We start from the raw sequence: 21,529 nt of genomic DNA on the forward strand, positions 1-21,529 counted from the left end.
GTTGTATCATCGCTTCTCAGCAGAAAACAGATGAACTATTCCTTTAACCTCTACAGTATTGTGTTCTTGCAAAATCTTCTTCATACCTCTATAATCATCAGCAGGAATAAATGTCAGTCAGCTGCGGTGTAGAAGAGGTGTGCGCAGAACTTTTGAGCCACCTGTTTGCATCCAGGATTCATGCCTAAACCTGTGCAAAGCTGCTGAATACTCTGTCAGTAACTTTAAGACACATCAGTCCTCAGTGTGGCAAGCATTGTGTGTTTTTTGTGTGTTATTTTCAAGATATGGTAAAATATAATACAGTTTATAATACAGAGCATTTCTCACTTCAGTATGTTCTCTCAACCCTGATTCAATTTCACACTTTTGCATCATCATCGCAGGCTTGCACTCTCGCTGCTCTGGCAAAATAATGCACATTAAGAGCAGCTCGAGGAGATGGCTGGAAATGGAAATCCACTCCTTTTATCTGCCTAGTTTCCAGATTCACATGAGACTGTGAAACACCCTGGAAATTTAACATCACTGGCAGACAATGAGCGAATGAGTGCCCAGAAGGGTATGCAGATCTGTGTACATACAAGATGACCAAAATATATTCAACCAATGCAAAGCTGTTTGCAACCAGCAAAGTCAGTCAAACGACTGCAAATAAATACTGTATTAACATCATTGTTTAAATAAACAGTTTACCATCAACCATGACAGGGTACAAAGTGCATTTGTGAATTAAGTTACTGCATATCTTCAAATACGTTCAAACATAATCACAGGGGAAAATGTGATGTTTTCCAGGTGGACATTCAGATAAAACCCACATTTTTTACTGATCTTTTGTGCTGAGTAAACACATAGATTTTTATTCTAGATACATGCCTTGCATAAAGCTATCTGGTCCTTAATGTAGTCTCGACAGGGGCAGATGCGAATCAAGGACTTATCTGATCTCACACAGCTGAAGAGCAGGGGATCAGACTGGAACACACAGTGTTTCGTACTGTTGCTGAAGGCTGGAAACACCAGGTTGTTGCCAGAAAGCTCTGATGTTTTACAGTCTACATTGTAGCTGGGGGGAAAAAAAAAGAAAAAGGAGAGGAAATCATCAGCAGCTGTGTATGAAATCGTAAAGCGTGTGATGGTAAAAGGTGATGGAGGATTTCGACTAGACGTGGAGGTGAATGCACTCCATCCTGCAGGGACTCCCGCTCAGAATCAAGGCTGTAAGGCTGCACTGACATGCAAGCTGTCTGCTGTCTTCATCAAATGATCGTGTTTACATTGTAGGCATGGGCAATTTGATTGGGGTCAATACTGGGTTAGGGTCTGTCAACCAAAGCAAAGATGTAGGGGAGAATCTGCCTGAAAGGCTCAAACCAGGGACAAAAGAACAAGGATCACTTTTTATTTTAAACCAGCTAGTTAAGAGGAGTTTTGTTCACATTCTTTCTCTCCTCTTTTTGAACTCTGACACCAGCTGAGATTGACATAATGGGCTCAGTGGATCATGGATTCATTCATATGCAATGCAACATGTGTGAACTTACTTGGCAAGACTCTTTGCGCTGTTCAGATGTGGGAAGAATGTGGGTTCACAGATCAGTCCTTTCTTCTGGCAAGCCTGTTTACAGGAAGTGCTGACCTCCGCCTTCACCACCTGGAGCACGCTCAGCGGGGGCCAGCTCGGTGTGCCGTGGCAGAAGTCCTGAAGCAAAAAAGAACAACAAGATGAGATGAAGGTTCCTAGTTACAAATTTGATCCTGTTACCAACCCCTCAATCAACATTCCTCCAACCTGCTTTTCAATCAGGACATTGACCCTCTGGAGCATCCCCTCACAGGTAAACTCATAGGGAATATAGGGCTCAATCTGAAATGAAAAGACTACAGCTATAGATGTATCATAAAAAAAACTGCAGTTCTGTATTCATCAGGCTGAGCGTCATCTGTAAATGCAGATTACACGTACAGTGTGATTCATGATGGCAGTGAGAGCTCTCTCCACTTCTGTGGAGTTGTTCATATCTACCGTCCATACGTATGGTTCTCCTATCGCCTCGGCATAAGGATTCTGGGATGCCACCTGCAAAGCAAACACACCAACGGTGAAATTAAAGGATACAGGACACCTGCTATTTATTTATATCTTCATAAAATCTGTTTAATCAGGTCAGTTTTGAATACTGGCCTCTCTAATGTTAGGTTTGTCCTTGAAGAAATCTGAGTTCAGCCGACTCTGTGGAGGGTGCAACCTGGGGTTCAGGAAAGGACAGCCATTGGCTAAGGCCTCCAATGGGGCGGGGCCTTCATATGGGAAAGACAATCCCACAAAAACCTACAGCAGACCATGAATAAAATAAACAGTTTAGAAGTTCCTGACACTTGCCAGCACATGTGGAGATGTATACGCTCACCACATGCACTTCTTTACAGTCACCACGTGGTGTCAGCCAACACCAGGACAATAAGCGATGAACTCAGCTGTGCTGTTGTCACAGCACACAGCAACAAGCTCGTCATTAATGTTATCTGGACCCACGCTGAAAGAAAACTTTTGTGGGGTTGAACTATTTCAATTCAAACTCATAAATATTCCCAAAAATCAAAATGAATGCTGCTTACAAAGTATTTGATATAGTATAGAATATAGAGAAAATATACAGAATTACTTATAAAACAGTTTTGATTAAGGACATGTTATTATGTAAATCGAGGAAAAATTAAAGTAATAGTGCAAGTGATACTAGCAATATTTTCATACTTTACATAATTGGACATAAACAAATATACATAAACAGGTTATTGTGTAAAATAATTCAAGATACAGCACTAAGCAATAAATAATATAAGACAACATAAATGAATATGCCTCACCATTTTATTCTTGTCATAATAAACTATACAGGTCCTGTGTCAGTCAGAGAAGCCTTGAATCTTTCTGTGGTTCATTAAAAACAAAATCTTATTCAGGGTTCTCTTGTAAAAAAAAAAAAAAAAAAAAGTAAATTATTTTCCTGAATGTTCGCCCTGTGACGAACACTTCACTTTAAACTGTTCTGTGCTTTATCAAGTGGCACTTGTCTCGTTCAATATTAGTGTTTATGTATCAACAACCGCTCCTCCAACTTCAGCGAGGACTGACTGGCACGTACTCCCTAAACTATGTGAGGGATCGGCAGATTCAATAATGATGTGTCAGATGTGTCAGAACCAAACATTATAGAGATGAGTAATGCCTTTTACAACCCCACCGAAGACATAAATAGAACAGAATGTGATAATATGCTAATCCTTTCTCTATTACTCAACTGAAAACAGTACAAAGACAATATATTCAATGTTTTACCTTCTCAGTCTCATTGATTTTTGTATACCTGGTATTTTCGTAATATCTGCTTATTCTGAATTTGATGCAGCAACACAAACAAGTTGGGACAGAAGCAACCAAAGACTGAGAAAGTTGCAGTTAGAGTATCATGATTGGGTATGAAAGGGGCGTCCTCGAAAGACTCAGTCATTCACGAGCATGGAGCGAGGTTCACCACTTTGTGAACACATGATTGGATAAAGGATGTTACCACATGGACGCAGGAACATTTCACAAAACTGTTGTCAGTAAACACAGTTCAAAGAAAGGCCACCACTTTAGTACTACTGTGCATATTGGAGTTTGAAAAGCTCAAAAAATGTTTCATTAATATCAATATTAATATTATTGCTCATATACAGCAATGGGTTTTAAAATGAGGAAGTAAAGCCAAAGTCAACAAAACACAGTGGTTCAGTTGAGGGACCTGATTGGTCTGTTCGATCATTCACACACTCACCTTGCTCTGTCTCAACAGGGTGTGCACCTCGGGGCCTTTGACAATGCCGTGGTTTTTCACATATTTTGGAATCTGAACACCACGATCCACCGTCCCGTGGATCTCCAAATACTTGTGGATAACGTCCAAATAAGCTTCTTTACCCTGCAGTGCAACAGCAGAGGAAACAAAGGGTGACTTGCTGGAAAATCAATGGACATGGCACAGATTACACCTCGCCCTTGCCAAGTGTGTATTTTATGGGGATGTCTGAATTACAAGGGAGGCGCAGCAGACTACTAAACACCCAAAGGTGAAATGGGGTGACAAAACGCATTTTCAAGGCTTACAATAACCACAAAACTCATTTTTCAACATGATCCATTTAGTCTACAGCCACCTCAACTGTAGCTACAACCTGAGAGCTTCCTCAATACTTTCTCAAATGAATGTTGCCTTGAAACAAGTGCCTGAAGACATAAACGTTTGATAGAATACAAAATGTTTTTCAGGCTATTACAATGTCAGTCCTTTGTTACCTGCCAAAATATGGCACGTTTGCCATACACAAGTGCCTGGTTTTGTCTTTTGATAGAATTGAGCTGCTCACTTTCTTCAGAGGTCAGCGGCCGTTGCACCACAAATCCCATGAATGTGTTGTCGGGTGTGTGAGCTGCTCACAAGAAGAGAGTAAAGAAAATAATAAAGGAAGAAAAGTCAGATTTCATTGCCAAGAGTTGAACTGATGATTTTTCATGAAAGTTTAAAAGCAGCCATTCCTGTTCTCCTCAGATCCAGTAACGAAGCAGACACATACGAAACATGGTGTTGAACTGCATCAGGATCAGGCCCAGGCCGCCAAACGGGCTCTTCAGGTTGTGCTTTCTGACCCAGTCTGGATGGTTGAAGTCTGGCTCAGTGCCAAAAGAGTCCAACACACGCATCATACACCTGGTTTACACACAGAGGTACACACTTACACTCACAAACACATTAATGCGCACATCATACCAATGAACACACACACTCACACTAATTGCACTCACACCCATCTAATACCCAAATCACTCTGGTCTCTCTATTCTCTGTGCTGGCATTTCTCCCTTCACTTCTTCATTACACTATTTTCTTTCTTTTTAAAGTCATATTTTAAAGTACACTCAAATGAGCACAAAAAAATGACCAAAGCATTGTTTGTGTATTGCTTTTTGTCATGTCTCACCATGTGATTCCATCACATGCAGGTGCCATTTGGAGGAAAATTCCTTATCTCAGCACTCTCTTAGTATTTTCAAAAATAATGAATGACCAAATGAAGTCACCATAATGAAGCCGTTATGGCCATTTAAAACCAGGGTGTCGCTGTCATACAATGTTAATAAGAAGATAATCAAAAGGGGCCTGATACGATCACTAAAACATCAGCAAATGATGATTTCATTCCTTAAAGGCTACTTTTCTTTAAACATCACCTTATGAATGATCAGAATATTTCACTAATAATTCACTAATGCTGCACGTGAAGGAGCTTGCAGCACGTGAATGTTGAGATTAGCTACCATAGACACACTACATGGTATTACATGTATGTACATATACTCTCACTCTCATACAAGTCCAAGTAGTTTAAAATGATTTCAGGATGCTCACTTGTATTTGGTCCAAGATTTGCCTAGTGTTTTTTCAATCTGTTTTAGGCCGATAATGTCTGTGTAGATCAGGTTTGGTTCCACTAACTTTTGATTTGGGCAGCTACCCTTCCCTATAAAACTAGAGAGAGAGAGAGAGAGAGAGAGAGAGAGAGAGAGAGAGAGAGAGAGATTAACACGATAATGGATATACAGGAATGTTAATATTGTAACAATTCAGGGGAAATTATGGAATGAATGTGTGTAGGTGTACACATCATGTGGCATGGTTACAACTTCAAAATATTGTTTGTCTGTCAAACAATGCGATTTTTCACCCAATCGTTGGTTCGTTGGTTTAAAGTGTCAGACGTCCCAGTCTCATCCTGTTCCCTTTCTTTTTCCTCAAAGCAATGACCGGTCACCATGATAGAAAGCAGCCTGCAACAAAAAAGGCTCTTTTTGTGCACATACTCACAACTGGAGGTCAGGTATGGAGGCGGAGAGGTGAAGATGGTGACCCAATGTGTAAAGTGTGGAGATGACGTCACTCCACTGGACTAGTTCACCAAGGGGGCCCCCATTGAAGGCAGACTTTGCCATTTGAAAACCCGATTCATCTGTCACAAGACCAGGATGTACCAGGATCTATTGGGGTCAGAAGTTGGATTTCCATGAAATATGCTCATTGTATCTTATCATGTGAAGGTAGAGTAGCTGCATCTGATGACTCATTTCCAACATAGAGAACATTAAATACCCTGCTAATGCAATGAAAGGCCTGTCTGCCAAATCATTTTTGGTCTATGTGTACTAGTTCTGATAAAGAAAAAAATAGCTCTGCATTATTTTCCGTGAAGCTATTTTCCTGGTTTTATTAACAATGGAATAAGAACTTTATTTAAGGAGGGAGGGAGGTATCAGCATCCTCTAACAAGAATTTACACCATGTCCCTTCCATGTATCTGATTATGAAATTGTACATATCGCACTGAAAGAAATGTCAAACAAAAAATAAAAAAAAGACAGATACAGTTTGTATCATGCACTTCATATTCTATCTGCAACAATCTGTCAAATCTGTCAGTGCCATAGTGAGCTCTAAAAACCATTAGAGCACCCTTTGAGTATGAGTGGTTTACCTTTTAAATGTGATGTTTTTGCCCCTGAAAATTAAAAGCGTTGAGGTATCTCCTCATTTCAACCCATTTTTCTTTCTCTCGTTATCATTTTAACGTGACATCAGAACAGAAAGCAATAACTGAGATGGCAGAGTTCAGTCAATGAATGCGATAAAAGCACTGGGCAGAGATACATTACGTGTTTAGCTTTCCGCTTTGTGACGTTGTATTTGGCTGAGAAAGAGCGTCCAGCCTCGACCCAAATGTTTTCCATGCTGCTAATTCTCTGTTTGATCCAACGGTACTGGACTCTATTTCCCATCAAGGGATAAAGGTCTTTAAAACTTTCTCGGATCACTGCATCTTCAGACACTTCCTGGAAATTGAAGCAAACACAAGGCTTGTTCTATAGATTCAGATTTGTTTTCAAATCCCTTCACGATACTTTGGCTGCTTACCCATTTAGCACTGATAGATTAAATAACAATGTTTGCTCTTTCAAGTTGAGTGGAAGAGGACCACAAATCAATGCCAATGTCACTCCTCCTATCTGTGTCAGCTATGCCACTTTCCACTCCATACCCTGATCAGCATTCAGTTTGATAATTAAAAACTGGAATTTGCAAATTAAGATCTGTGTGGCATTAATACAATTTGGACAATGGGCATTTTAGTGGCATCATAACCATCAGGTTATGCAGACAAGCAAAAGAAGAAAAGGGACAATGAAAAAAAAACAAATGCAAGTAATTTGGAGAATTTGAATATACAGCCTGTGGGTGAGTTTCAGTTGCTTTAAGTAGACAGATCACTATTCTGGTCAAGCAGGTATCCCAAGGTAAGCCACTGTACAGAGGTTTTACACACCACACACCCATGCACACACACGAGAAGCATGCAGCCTTGCTTTCTTTGAGCTCACCTCCACATTTTGCTTTGGAGCTGTGGGAATCACTCTGCCTGGAAACAAAGGACACCAGGACTCTACCTTAAGACAACACAGACAAACAGAGGGGGCACAAACACAAAAAACAAACCCTTTTTCATCTTTGTGCATTTCCAAAATTGAGTGCTTTCCAATTTCCAGTGTATGAGGTCTTCATTGACATGGGAGCCCATGTACCTCGCCGAGGTAGAAAAGGATGGAGCACAGAGACCCATTCACCCCATGACGGCCGTAGCATGGGTCAGACTTCCACATCGTCTGCATCCACTGGGGGAGCCAGAAACCACACAGGGCCACAAGAAAAAAATGAGCACATAATCATGATCAACACAGTGCTTCACGTTTAAGTTTGTTTTTTTCTCACTGTGCCTTCATACACTGAACTGGTAAGTATTTATCTAAATAGAAATGTTTTGGAAAGGCTGTATTATAAAGTGAAGAGCAAAGAGATGCAACTACACGGAGAACTGCATTAACTTGTTCCAAAGTATACCGACAGTATGATTGAATAAACACTTGCCAAGTGCTAATATCTTCTTAGGAATCTTTACCAATGACATTTCAGTGACAAAGAAATACGTTACCTGTATCTTCTTCTTACAGTCTGGGTATCCATTCATGGGCGGCAGAGGGCAATTTTTATCCCCTTCAATTTGATCATCTAAGAAACACAAACAACAGAGCTTTTACTGGTTAACACACCAAATGTGTATTATTTCCAACATTAACATCATTTACTTATTTTGGGTAGCATTTGCTAAAAACTACAGTACTCAGAAACCACTTAGCCTGTTTTAAAACACTCAAATTGAACATATTTGACCCATTTTTTAAGATATACATTTTCAGTAGGGAGGGGTTGGGAAATTGAAAAGTATTGAGAGACAGATTAATACATTATTGAGTTTGGACATGGCGTTATCCTGTAATATTTTTCGTTACTAAGTTAGCAATTATCAGAGTATCTTGGTGTTAAAACCGGGCATTCTGGGAAAACATTTACCATCCTGCTATTAGCATAAATACCTGTACACAATATAATTACCTGCACACCGAAAATTTCATTGTATATTGTGTATATTTTTGTAGTTTTGTAGTTTATTGCCTCACCGTTCTTTGTACATGTTGTTTAATTCTCGTTAATTCGCACTTTGTACTCTTTTTTTCTATGCAAGCACATTGAGTGCAATGTTTAAACCAGAGTCAAATGCCTTGTACATGCACACATACTTGGTCAATAAAGGCAATTCTGATTGTGATTAATTTGTTCAACGGTAATTTTACCAGGTTTGACATTTGTAAGTTTCTTCTCTTCTCTCTCCATCTGTTTCTTTAGGAGTTCCCCCAAACGAGCCACTTCTTGCTGCAGGTGGATTTTATCAGAGCGCAGCTCCTTAATCATCTCATCCCTCATGCGTGCTTGCACGTTCTCTGCCTCCGTTTTAATCTGGAGTGCCCTTAATTCTCCTTTGTAGTCCCTCAAAAGAGGCGGATGTGAAACTGAAAGAGAGTTCGGAGAGTTAATTTGACATATTTTCAAGAGACTTGCACCTGAAAAGAGCTCTTGAAGCAATTAGCTGTACTATACAATTAAGTTAGCAAGTATTACAAGGATTTTTTTTTTACCCTATTTTAATTAGAGGTACTTCCACTTCATACAGTAATTATGTCGTATTAACTGGAAGCTAAGTGTGTATTTTGCAGAAGAAAAATAAAAGGTGTGGAAACTTTGCTCACAATTGCCAGAGTGTACCACGACATTCAGGAGGTCATCAGCAAACCGGACAATTCTCTTCATTATATCTAAGAGAGAAAAGGGGCAGTGAAAAAAGGAGTTAAGGGAGAGATGGACAGGAAGTCAGGGAAAATTAAGAGAAAGCAACAGTTGTGCTAGCTAAAACAATACTCAAAAAAGCATTTTTCAAGAAAAGCAACATGTTACAGCCACCTGACTTCAAATTCAAACATTTTACCCTCCATTACCTTAATTTCACTTCCATCTAACCTCCTATATCCCTCCTCATGCTCCCATTTGAATGTTCTATTCTGGGCAGCGCTGCTGTAACTGAATTACACATTCTTCAGGCAACCCTCGTTTCCACAACATGCACTTAAAAATTAATCATTCTCTTTTCAAATGAGCTCCACTGAAAGGTGCTAGCCTGTCTAAAAAAAGGTACCAGAACTGGCCAGTGTGTGGCTCACCCAGGCTATTTTTCTCTCACCAACAGATAAGAAAGTTTCATGTGCTTGTTTCATATCTATATTTCTCTTGTATTCTACTCCATTTCCCTTTTCACGTCTGTGCTCTCTTCTCACCTTCAGCACTGCTGGTTTCTATCCGCACTTTCTCATGCAGCCTCGGTCCGTGTTGACTGGTCACAATGAGGCCCTGCTGGTCGACATTGCTCTAAAACCAGTTGAGGCAAGACACATTTCTGAGTGTAAGGACATGTTTGTTTAAGACAAACTGCAGTGATCTGAATTTAACTAACAAGACATGATTCATTGTGCAATATATCAGAGTTGCAGAAGCTGTACAGTAACACAGAGTAAATTAAAGCAAGGTTGTTTAGTGCACTGTATGCAAGCAATGGGACCATTTAGGTGAATGAGTGAACGAAGATACAGACCAGGATGAACAAAGCCGAACTAAGACACCACATGAGACCGATGCACAGGAACACACGCACAGTCCACCACTGAGTGCGTGTCACTTTTGTCATGATTCAGACGGGCTCAGCCAGATGTCAAGTGTTTTGGATGTCAACCGTTAAATCAGAAGGAAGAAATTTCACATTAAGTCCAATGCTTCTTTCCTCATACAGGGCTGCAGTTGATATGAGGCGATGCTTGATTGAAGTTATGTGTCTGATGAGTCAGAGAGTGAGAGGGAATAATTTAGCACCTTAGTGATGATTTATGTCGTTGCAGTCTTTTTGTATAACATCCCATTTCAAAAGAAAAAACACAAAAAGCTTTGTTTTCTCATTTACGTTGAATTGTTCTTATTTATTCAAACACAATGACATTGTTCTAATATCCCCTGTTACAACAAAGAACTCAAACACTTACCTTAAGGGTGTTGGCCAATCCTTCCAGTAAAATCAAATGAACTCACCAAGTGTGATTATTCTGTAATAAATGCATATAATCCCATCTGCCTGCCTGTAGACTGTGCTCTGGTAGGATCTCTCAGGTACAAATAATCTACACACAGGACTCCACACAAAGCACAGTCATGCTTCAGCAGCTGGATGCAACCAGTTTATCAACATGTTTGTCTACATTGCTTCTCACAACAAGTTCTTGTCCTTAAGCTTCCTGTGAAGTCAATGGTTGTCACCTACCGTGACATCGCTACTGGCAGAGTTGGCTAATAACCTTTATTACTGACTATTACTGAATATCCATGAAGCTCAAAACATGGCAAAAGTCATTTATCATAGTTCTAACATTCCATCTGAAGTCCATTGAATATGGTTTCTGTAATTAAATGTCAAAATGTTTTAACTCTGCTCTTCTCTGACGGTTTTACCCACTCTGCTGATCGTGTTGGAGCTTTAAAACAGTTTTAAAAAATTTAGCTTGTTAATTGGCACAAGTTAATGATTTGCACTCGTGAAATGTTTCTTCTAAACTTAATGGTTTAAATTTAAGTGAACTAATACACAGTGTAGAAAAAACAGTCAGGGTTCATTCATAGTGTGCCCAATAAAGGCCATTTCTTTTAACCCGAGCATATTTGATCAAATTTCAATCATTTCAGAATACGTGCAAATATAATAATACAGAACCAGGCAGGAAGAAACCATGCAAATTAGATGATCGGAGATAAGAAGCAGGTTTACTGAGTTATCCGCATGAGTTTGCTGAGTAATTCCCAGAACTCAGTCAACTTTGGAACTGAGACAAAAAAGACCTGTTTTTTTCTTAGGAAACTATCCAAATAATTCAGCGAACCTGCTTCTTGGAGCAGGCTCTTAATATATATACAGACAAACATCATGTAATAAAAACAAGGTGCGCTATGAATCCAGAAGCCCAAATGTCGAAATATCTTGGAGACTTGGGAGTCGTTTTTCTCTCTGAACAGCCAATCACTGAGATAGACCAGCCTGTGGTCATGTTCTGACAACAATCCACCTCTTTTTGTCATCCTGAGAAGGTCAAAAGCCTTTTACAAAACACAGAGGTCGCAGGTTTCTGTGGTTGCTGCTAATGTATTATCTCACAGCATACTGAATTGGCATAAACAATACTGTTGGTTCAAGGCTTTAGTCATGCCCACAGTGAATAAGTATAATGAAAATCCATTAAGTGAAAGGAAGATATAATAAATATACAGATAAAGACAGTGACTTCCATTTTGCTATTGTACACAGACTCAGGCAGACAGATGGATGGAGAAAGAGATTGAGGGTGTCACGTAACCTGCATGGATGGGCATAAAACAGCTTGATAAGGGAGCAAAAACAACCAAACATCAGACTCTGCAGATTAAACACATGAATGCAGAGTGATTCCCACCATTTTACAAACTTTGGGTGTCAAATGTGCAATTATGTCCTGGTGAATTGTATTACAGTGAGGCTCAAGTCAAACAATAACTCATTAATGTGTCTTATAAAATAATATTACGGTTTATTAGATATTAAATTATTTATTGTTCCTTTGTTCACTCTGAAGGCCTGCTCTTATTGTATATAATACACTGTAAGTCTTCCTGAATTCATTTCAGGACCAGAGCTCATTCTTGTTATTACTCTTCCTGTTACTATCGTACTGCTTGGATCGACAAGCAGTGTTGTAAATGGATGGAGATTGCCTCCAGAAGCACAGCCTTTTTTTTGCCATTTGGTTGAATTCAAGCCTGCTGTGCAATCAATGGTACAATCGAACTGGTGCACCACAGTTTTTAGATTGATCCAAGCTAGTCTGACGCTGGAAAAACGACAGGAGGTGCATGACTGTGTTAAAGAAAGCACATGCCTTTGTTTGGCAGAAGAACTTTGAGGAGTACTGATGGTGTAATTTGATATTGAGTAGTGTGTGTGTGTGTGTGTGTGTGTGTGTGTGTGTGTCATGAATCAGCTATACTATACTGTATATTTCAGGAAATGCAATGTCACAAAGCAGCTGTGGAAAAATACTTGACGAGAGGTTGACAATGGTTGGTCATACTCGTGTTTGCATGTGACAAAGCATTAGAAATGCAGATCTTTTTTTGGTTCTTTCACAGTTTATCCAACATGATTGAATCTCAGAAATGTTACACATTATCAAATTGCATGAAGATAAGGACTCATGAACAGGATTCTTCAGGGATTTCAGGGAACTCCGCAAAAAACAGCTGTTAAAACATCACCTTTTCAGTTGATATAGCATTAGCATTCATTTGGAGTCATTTTCCTGCAACCTGGTGAACGTATGTCCAGTATTCACACTCATTTAAGCTCCAACAGCTCCTTTTGTTCAACATTGTGTGTCTGCTATTTGCTGCTGAGCGAGTAGCATCAAGTGTTGCTGCGTCTGGGAGGGACACTGATGAAAGCAGTCAAGCAGCAGGTGGGAAAACCAACACAACGAGCTAAAAGATGCTAAAACACTATGTAGAGTTCAGAAGTGTGTAATCCTTTGTGGGTTCATCACTATGAGCGTTGCCCCTTCATGTACAGGTCGTCTTTATGATTTATTGTTGAAAAAATATTGATTTGTCGCTTCCATCTGCACTGTAGCTTTATATTCATCTTATTGATAGAATTGTTTCTGTGGTTAAATAATGTGCAGCTTCAATAGCATAAATAAAGAGTGATTTGGTTTTGTTTCATCTCATAGAAGAGTGGCCATGGTTTGTTTTTGGCTTTTTCTTTATTGATTCAAACTAGCACCTTAAAGGTTCAATAAGTTATTCTGTTTTTTAAATAGAGAACTATAAATTTCATTAAATGGCGGAAATGATTGGCAAACGCTAACGTTAAGCCGCTTTGCATCTGGTTGATGATATTCTCCCCAGTTTCCTTTGTTGCAGCTCTGTCTGTGTACAAAGCTAACACATTCAATGGTTTTGAGAGATCCTTGCTGTTAGGTAAACAATGCTCCACTGAACCCAGTACAGGGCGTGTGAGAGAGGCTCGAGTCAGACCCCTTTAAAAGCAGGATGACAGCAGGGTGTGTGCGTATGTGAGACACTAACAGCACCAAGAAGTTGATGTGAGACTTGTTTTGAGGTGAAAACAGAAGATGTGGCAGACATACGTGCACATGCTGATCCTGATGACACTCAGCTGTCTGTTTTGTGCTGGAAATAAGACGAAGTTGACTGTTTCCTGTCCAGAATACCAGAAAGCCTTTGGAGGCTCGTGCTTTGAGTTTGTGGGTCTCCAGCGTACGTTTTCCAGTGCCCAGGCTTGGTGTGAGCGGCGTGGTGGACACCTTGCATTTATCCCAGATGAAGAAACTCAATATTTCCTTCAAAGACATTTGGACCCCAAGAAGGACATGTGGCTTGGAGCAGCATCCTCTGCCTCCACAAACCTGCAGTATTCTCCAGCTGTAGAAGGTAAGAGGTCTGAAATGTGGACTATAGAAAACTGCTGCACCTTGGACAGATGAGTGCTCATGAGCCAGTCTCTGGCAGAAACTAACATGAAATATGATAAATCTTCTTTAACAATTTATAATAGCTGTACACATGAACATACTACCAAGGCTTAAGTGCTACAGCACAATGGTACAGCTGTCCTGTTTGTACTTCTGGGACAGACTTCAGAAAATAAATTTTATATCTGGAAATGGTACAAAACCTTGAGAGTTGAAAGACTTGCCTCTTTTAATTTTACGTCCCTTGCAAATGCTGTCAAATGCTGCAATTTAGTCGATTGAAGAGAACAGTTAAACATTGGTTATTAAAAGATAATAATCTCGTAAATTACTGTAAATTTTGTACAATTGTGTCCAATTTATTTAGACCATTATTTAACTCTTAAACTACTTTGTACTGACCAAATAAATGGGGCACATCATCACATGGTTTGGGATTGCCAGTGCAAGTGAGCACTTTGAGCAGTAGTATAGTATATTTGGATAAAATGCCCATATTCATTGTAAACAATGAGGCTCATATCCATGTTTTTCATAGTTTTTTTGGCCAACAATGGAGGTCTATGGCAATGGATTAATATGGGCTTTGGATGCATGGGTAAGCCTTGTTGGTAGAGTTATTGTTGTGCAATCCTTTAAAGAGATTTGTTGAACAAGAACATGTAATATCTGCAGCCTTATCCTTAAACCCATGTTACGTATACGCTATATTTTTTTGAGAACATGTTGAAGAGCAGAAGGCCAATAGGATGGACATTAACAATGAGACACATATTCCTACTGAAATTGAAAACTGTGTCAACATTGTTGTGAAGAATCCTACGAAATGAAAAAATACATTACATCTTTATTATCACAGGGAAGGTCACTGTACTTCTAGGCACTCAAGCTGTTGGTAAACTTAAAGACGCTCAGCCTTCGCCTCCTCCATCCTCAGCTTCTCTCTCTTGGCTGGATGGTTCACATATGACCTTTTCAAGATGGGTGAGCAGCCCAGAGCCAGGAGGAGCCTGTGGACACATACTGAGAGACTCAGGCTTCCAATGGCAAGCAACAGGAGACTGCACCAAAAACCTGCCTTTTATCTGCCAGTTTGGTATGTATTCAGCCTCAAACTTTGGGAAAAACAGCACACTAAATCACGCTTTGATGAATTACCACTTTGTATTGCTTTTGTATTCTTCACAGAATCTGGGAGATCCACAATATGTGCAGGTCGTAGCACCACTCTGCAGTGTGGTTCTGGTCAGGTGTTAATGATAGATGGCGGCTTCTACGGTCGAAAGAATATTCATTATTGTCGATCCACGCGGCCCCCACCAACGACAGCCACACAACTTCAGTGCAGCTGGGTGGACATTGTTGAATCATTAACAGGTAAAACATGGTCATGGTCATATATGAATTAAAAACATGAGTTATTTACATATTAGTTAGTTGTCAATATTGTTATAATGATTGATGTTTGATTGTTATGCAATCAGAACTGTTAACTGATCTGAACCCCTCTCAGCTTCATAAAAATCCTCTCCTTTACTCAGCTGAGTTCAGTTTGAAAAAAAATAAATAAAAATCTGAATAGAAAACAAACACTGATACCTAATGAAAAGGTTCTACATGGCTGAAAACTGATGAAACTCAAACCTTTTCTCAAGGAGGTGACTGCCAGATATTACAAAGCACATATTGTCTCACATTATTTGCAAAGAGTGATGCACATCAGGACATTAATGGAAGAAAAAGCGCACAATGAAAGCCTAGTAACCTTAAAGATACATCAGTGATATCCATTTTAGTGCAAATATTGACTCATGCATTTAATTGATGGAAAACTGGATCATCAGTCCTTTCATTTTCCAAACTTGCTCATCCTGTTCAGGTTCTTGAGGCACTGCAGCCTTTCCCAGCATGCACTGGGTGAGCGGGAGGATACTCCCTGGACAGGTCTATCACAGAGCCAACGCACAGAAAGACAAACATGGTTACACATAAAAAACAAAACAAATCTAATCATTCACCATTCATCATCATCATTATGTGGTTTTGTGACGCCCTACCGTTAAGCAGAGCATAAAGACACACATACCAACCAAGGCAATAAATCTAAGCACAACATAAAATACCAGGCTGAGAAGCACCCAGACCAGCAGCCCTGTCTTCTGATGCAGGCACAGGAGCTTTTAAACCTTTTGGCCCCAGGCCAGGTGCACCTCATTCAATAATCAGATGCAGCACACCTGGGCAGAGCTAGAGGGGACTGGATAGGAAAAGGGAAGACACACAGCCATAACAGATCAGTGTAAGTGCTATAGCTGCCATTTCTCACTGCAACATGTCTCATGTTAGGTAGCCACAGCTGACAGATGTCTATCAAAGTGTGGAGTCTGGTTAAAAGAAAAAGTGGGAAATGTACAGATGTGTCACATACAAATTCACCTCTAAACAGTAACCTTACTGGTTTCCAGCAAGGTGCTTTATTTCTAAACACTGAAAATGTTGGTATATAAGCTATAGTAACTCTATAGTTCTGCTCTAAACTCCTTTTAGGTATACTTCACTTTAAACACCAATAGTACAAAACTATAGCAAACATGTATTTTACATGTGTATACTGCACCTGAACTCAACACTTTCTCTAGAAAAATATAAAATATCGTCTATGTCTCAAACTATTGTCTTATTAGCTGTTAAATACAAAAAAAAAAAAAAATCTGTATAACAGCATTTAACTGGTTTAGGTACTCTAGTTAGCCGTGCTATCTGTTTATCATTTCACAAAGCTTTACTGACTCTGACAATTAATAATAAGCCTAAACGCGTTTATTAGCTTGTGAATCACCTATGCTAATTGCTGACATTTTCCTTCGAAACACTTGTCTTTATAAGAGTTTATACACTGCTTTGTCATCATAACAGTCCCTTTACAGAAGGCAACTCTTACCTGTGCATGACATATTTTTGACAGTCGGCAAAATTGTCCGTAGCTGTCCGACTGTGAACTGGAGTAAAATGCTGCGAGAGTGATGCATCCTGCATCGCCTCTCCTGACATTTTTCATACTCTTTCATTCAGACAAGTAACATTTACAAATACAGGCCTTGTTTTATAATGGTGTAGATGATTTGGTGGCTGTGGCTGAGGTGTTTGAGCAGGTTTTCCAGTAGTCACAGTTTGTGCTTTCTCAGGTCATGCTGTCTGCATATCACAGCGTCCTTGAGCATGAAACTGAACATGAGCTGCCCAGGGTCAGTGTGAGTGCATGTGTGGCTGAATGTGAAGTGCCCCTTTGCTCATGATAAAAGCATCACCTAAGTGCACTTTATTTATAATGAGGATAAGCAAAAACAGTTTTTACTGGTACGACTGGTAAATATGAATAAGTAAACCTTCTGTCATGTCATTGGCATTGCTGTGTGTTGCCAGTAGCTGATTGTGTTCTCCATGTGTTTCCCAGCTCACTGCCGCGGCCGTCAGGTCTGCCACATTGCTGAAGTTGTGGACTCTTTTGGTGAACCCTGTCCTCAGCTGGGGAGCTACCTGTCTTTGGACTATCACTGTGAAGATGGTAAGTCACAGTGTAATCCTGGTCCAGTGTGAAGCTCAGTGACAGTGGCTCCAGCCGACACCATCTTGGCAGCGCCCGGCTCCACCAAACTCCCGGCTAATCCAAAAATGAGCAAAGAGGTGGAGCATGGGTGGAGCTAAGATAGACCGAGTAAAGCCTGCTTGCTGATACCGAGCAGGTAGCTGTCACTTAAAGCGGCCACGCCCTTAATTATACATAATTTGAGCCTTAAAAGAGCGAGTTATTGCTGCTATATTAATTATCTCTGTCGTATCAGGATGTCATGCAGGATATGTGCTTCTTTTTATGGAAGCATGGATGGCACTTTGCTATATTTCTGCTCATTTTCTCCCTCAGCACTCACGCTGTCAACGCTCGCTGTGGCAGCTGTTCTTGACGACGTCACCATCAGTATGAAGTGGCTCGCACATTTGTCCCGGGGAAACCTTAACTGCAAGCTGAATACCGGAAATAGTGATGTTATTTATCTGCACAGTCCAGAGGGGTGAGTCATAACGTTTCCATTCAATCATTCATTCAACCCTTATTTTCGCTTGGAAATGCATTTGAGGTAGAGACCTCATTTACAACATGGTTTCACACACTGACTGACTTTCACTATGTGTGTTTAAAATAAGAATTGAAAGTTTTAAGCCACTGATTTTACATTATGAGAAATGTAAGATCCAGTGTTTTTGACAGTCAAACATCATGATATCTCAGTCTCTGCAGCTTAAATTTCACCTCCCTTTCTTTAATCTTAAATTCCCCAACTTTATGTAACATGCAATGTGCAATATTAAATCACCGTAATACCCCTTTAATCCCACATTGATGCCTTAGGTTAGTTAATATAAGCAACTAAATTACTGTTGCAAATGCTGCCACAAAGGCACAGTGTGTGCTGGCAGTAAAAGCCGATAATGTTGATTAGCAATGTAACCTTACTACCAGATATGATAACTTGAATGTGTATTAAGTCACGGTTTATAAATACAATACCAATGACTAAGGTTAGCGAAATGGCAGAAGTCCAAATGCAGGACAGAGATACTAATGGTCTGAATAATAGGATTTATTGCCACAAAAAGGAATATGATCACTGGGGGATGTTGAGTATCGATCGGAGTGAGCAGGCAGATGAAGTGAGTGGGTGGTGATTGTGGATTGGCTGCAAACACAAGGAGAGACTAACATGACACAAAGGGACGGGGGAAAAACACAGGGAGTCATTTTTTTCAGCACTTTATGGGTATTTTACCAGAGTAATTCCTGCTTTTTGTTTTTTCATGCAGTTGTGCTGAATAACGTGACTCATGTCCTCTTTCATTTAAAAAATTACACACAATCAATGAAGAAATACATTTCAGATTGAAGCTTGTAATTGTTATGCACATTTAAAAAGCCACTGGGATGAAGCAGTGGACACATATGGTGATGATTTAACATGATGAGTGGAAATATTGAACTGAAATTTTGTGAAATAGGTTGTTTGCAGTCACGTGATGCCGATGACGCGTTAAGTTCAGATGGAGGGCAATCACAATGAACTAGATGGAGGAAGCTTTTTATTGTGCTAGTTTAGATGAAATTGCAAGAGAAAGGTGTACAGAAAATCTGAATATATGTTGGATGTGAACCTTACGTTATGAAGAGGAGCAATTTTTAAACTGAACTGAAAGATTTGCCTGCTTCTGAGGCAGTACATATAACCAACGTGCTGGTCATTCAGACGTCGCACTACCCGAGAAACCAAATGAAAGCGTACAAAAGTATGGAGGCACACAAGCCTGTGGACAGACGTAAAAACTGAAGACAAGTCAGCCATTACTCTAACTTCAGTGCCAACCACTGCTGGAAACGTCTCTTTTCATACTCCAGAAATATTAACCCTCACCCTTGGGTGAAAGTGCAATGAGTAAAATTTATCTGCAACTTTCATTTTCCTGATAAAATACAATTAAATTTGCCTCGATGATTCATAGCTGATTTTACTCAGACAAATCTGAGTTAAATACAATCAGTAAATAATTGAAATTTGTTGAATTCAGCTCAGTGTTGCAGAGTCTTTTTTATTGTGTATAGGTTACCTTTCAAAATATTAATTAACCTCAGTCACAGTTTTTGCAGTGTACACAGGGGTGGGGGCTTGTGGACAGGCAAGCCAGGCAGTTGCTTGGAGCCCCCGGCCACTAGGGGGGCCCCAGCCACTCATTTACAACAACGATTATTGATAGGCCTGGGCTTTCAGGGACCTCTGTTGGTCCCTGGACCTCACTTTGACAACCACTAATCTATTTTTTCAGTATTCATCTCAAATGTCCCACAATTTATGCATTTATGTGTGCAAAAACCACATTTTTGCAGCGTGCACGGGTGGGGTGGGGGCCCCAGGGATTCCTTGCTTGGAGCCCCAAGAGACCCTAGCAGTGCCACTGAGTGTACAAGTACCTTAAACTTGTACTTAACAGCAGTACTTACAGTATTTGATGACAGATACAAGCACTTCTTCTTTTTTTTTCTTTTTTTTTTTTTTTTGTTGCCTGATTGAAATGCGGGCGAACCTGAGCACCAGGAGAAAACCCATGCAGCACTGACAGTAACCAGTCCTCTTTGAAACAAGGTGGAGATGTTTCTGTGAGGAAGCAGTGTGGTGATGAAGTCATTGTGCTGTGCTAAATTTAGGGGATGGGGGTGAGTGGATGGACAGGGGGTAGAGGAGGACAGGGTGGATGAGGAGGGTGAAAAGTGTGGTGGAGAGATCCTTTTCTCCTTCTCTTCTTTTTCTTTCCTTTTCCTTTCCTCCTCTTCTTTTGCTTGTTTCTTCCCGTCCTTCCTCTGTTCCTTCTCTTCCTCAGTCTGTCTACTCTTCTCATATCATGCCTTGAAGGATGAATGCTTCCCAGGGGTCATCGTCATCGTCATCGTCATCGTCGTATTTGACCTCTTGCTGGTTGGGTCTCGTCTCGGGGGGGGAGGAACTAAAACTACTGAAAAGCTTCCTCCAACTCTTCATTTCCTTCTCTTCCTTCTCTTCCTTCTCTTCCTCAGTCTGTCTACTCTTAAAAATATTCCTAAACCAGTCTCTGAAGTGGCTTTTCTTCTTCAATCCCACACAGGGCTCCTCCGGTGTCACCACGTCTATGTTGACTGTCTCCAAGCTCTGTGCTTTGTCATCCACTTCTTGGTGTCTGACCTCTTGCTGGATGAGTTTCATCTCCCAGCTCTGTTCTTTCTCAGCCAGCTCCTCTGCGAACTTCTCCTTGAGAGCTTCAGCATCGTCTGTGGTCTTTTTGAGCATGTTAGAGAGATGGTCTTTCTCCTTCGTGAGAACCAGGATGTTGGCGTCCCTCTCGAGAAGCTGATTCTCCAGGTCTTTCACCTTCATCTGCAGTTCATCCTGAACACTCTTCTGGTTCTCTGCCATCTCGTTGTTCTCCTCACTGCTCAGGTGCTGGACCTTTTGGACCTGTTCCGCCGGGGACTGGAGACCTGTCTCATTGGGGGAAATCTGAGACCCACATAATATGCAGGCCTCACCGCTGTCTTCAGAGTTGGACCACTGAAGCTTCTTCAGTCTATCTATTTCCCTTTTCAAGTCATGGACATCCTGTTCGAGCCTCCGCTTCTCATCCTGCAAGTGAAGCCTGTCAAAACACCCATATGTCAACTGCATTTTCAGCCAGTTGTTCTCGTGGCGAGTCTGTTCAAAGTCATGTTGCAGATGGATGGCTTCCGCAGGATGGATAGGATAGTCCTGAGTAACAGGGCCAAAAAATTGATCCCTGTTCCTCGGCCATTGTCTGTAGTTATTTCTGTAAGTCATGGGACTGTCTGTATTATACTGTCGTGGTCCGAAA

General features: G+C 40.5%; 2 protein-coding genes across 3 annotated transcripts in view; one reads left to right on the forward strand and one right to left on the reverse strand.

Moving 5' to 3' along the window:
• Positions 1-491: 491 nt before the first annotated feature.
• On the reverse strand, positions 492-10,678 carry LOC143330355 (alpha-1,6-mannosylglycoprotein 6-beta-N-acetylglucosaminyltransferase A-like). 2 transcript variants are annotated; one of them, XM_076746874.1, is made up of 19 exons: positions 10,577-10,678; positions 10,135-10,372; positions 9,821-9,911; positions 9,239-9,304; positions 8,786-9,001; positions 8,086-8,162; positions 7,679-7,768; positions 7,478-7,543; positions 6,755-6,931; positions 5,913-6,082; positions 5,457-5,576; positions 4,624-4,757; positions 4,346-4,479; positions 3,828-3,971; positions 2,189-2,335; positions 1,970-2,083; positions 1,796-1,870; positions 1,548-1,705; positions 492-1,069 (listed from the first exon to the last, which is right to left on the reverse strand). In XM_076746874.1, exons 2-19 carry the CDS (start codon positions 10,225-10,227, stop codon positions 868-870), a joined length of 2,274 nt encoding a protein of 757 aa, XP_076602989.1. In that variant the 5' UTR covers positions 10,228-10,372; positions 10,577-10,678; the 3' UTR covers positions 492-867. The 2 variants fall into 2 exon arrangements, with proteins under 2 accessions (XP_076602989.1, XP_076602990.1); XM_076746875.1 differs by lacking the exons at positions 492-1,069; positions 1,548-1,705 and having other exon boundaries at positions 1,795-1,870; positions 2,185-2,335.
• Positions 10,679-13,744: 3,066 nt separating this feature from the next.
• The window catches only part of LOC143330797 (polycystin-1-like protein 2), a 34,251-nt gene continuing 26,466 nt past the window's right edge, over positions 13,745-21,529 (forward strand). Inside the window, exons 1-5 of the mRNA XM_076747556.1 lie at positions 13,745-14,063; positions 15,042-15,200; positions 15,293-15,481; positions 17,559-17,669; positions 18,027-18,174. Of these exons, the coding sequence (XP_076603671.1) occupies positions 13,745-14,063; positions 15,042-15,200; positions 15,293-15,481; positions 17,559-17,669; positions 18,027-18,174 (926 nt within the window). The remainder of the gene's footprint in view (positions 14,064-15,041; positions 15,201-15,292; positions 15,482-17,558; positions 17,670-18,026; positions 18,175-21,529) is intronic.

Source organism: Chaetodon auriga, chromosome 13 (assembly GCF_051107435.1).
Source record: "Chaetodon auriga isolate fChaAug3 chromosome 13, fChaAug3.hap1, whole genome shotgun sequence".
Lineage (NCBI taxonomy): Eukaryota > Metazoa > Chordata > Actinopteri > Chaetodontiformes > Chaetodontidae > Chaetodon > Chaetodon auriga.

Excerpts from the sequence above, each read along its gene's own strand:
- LOC143330355 (XM_076746874.1), bottom strand. The coding sequence starts at position 10,227 with ATGACAAAAGTGACACGCACTCAGTGGTGGACTGTGCGTGTGTTCCTG. Across the intron at positions 6,932-7,477 it reads CTCCAAAGCAAAATGTGGAG|GAAGTGTCTGAAGATGCAGT; the intron begins GTGAGCTCAAAG and ends TTCAATTTCCAG. Across the intron at positions 1,070-1,547 it reads AGCGCAAAGAGTCTTGCCAA|CTACAATGTAGACTGTAAAA; the intron begins GTAAGTTCACAC and ends TTTTCCCCCCAG.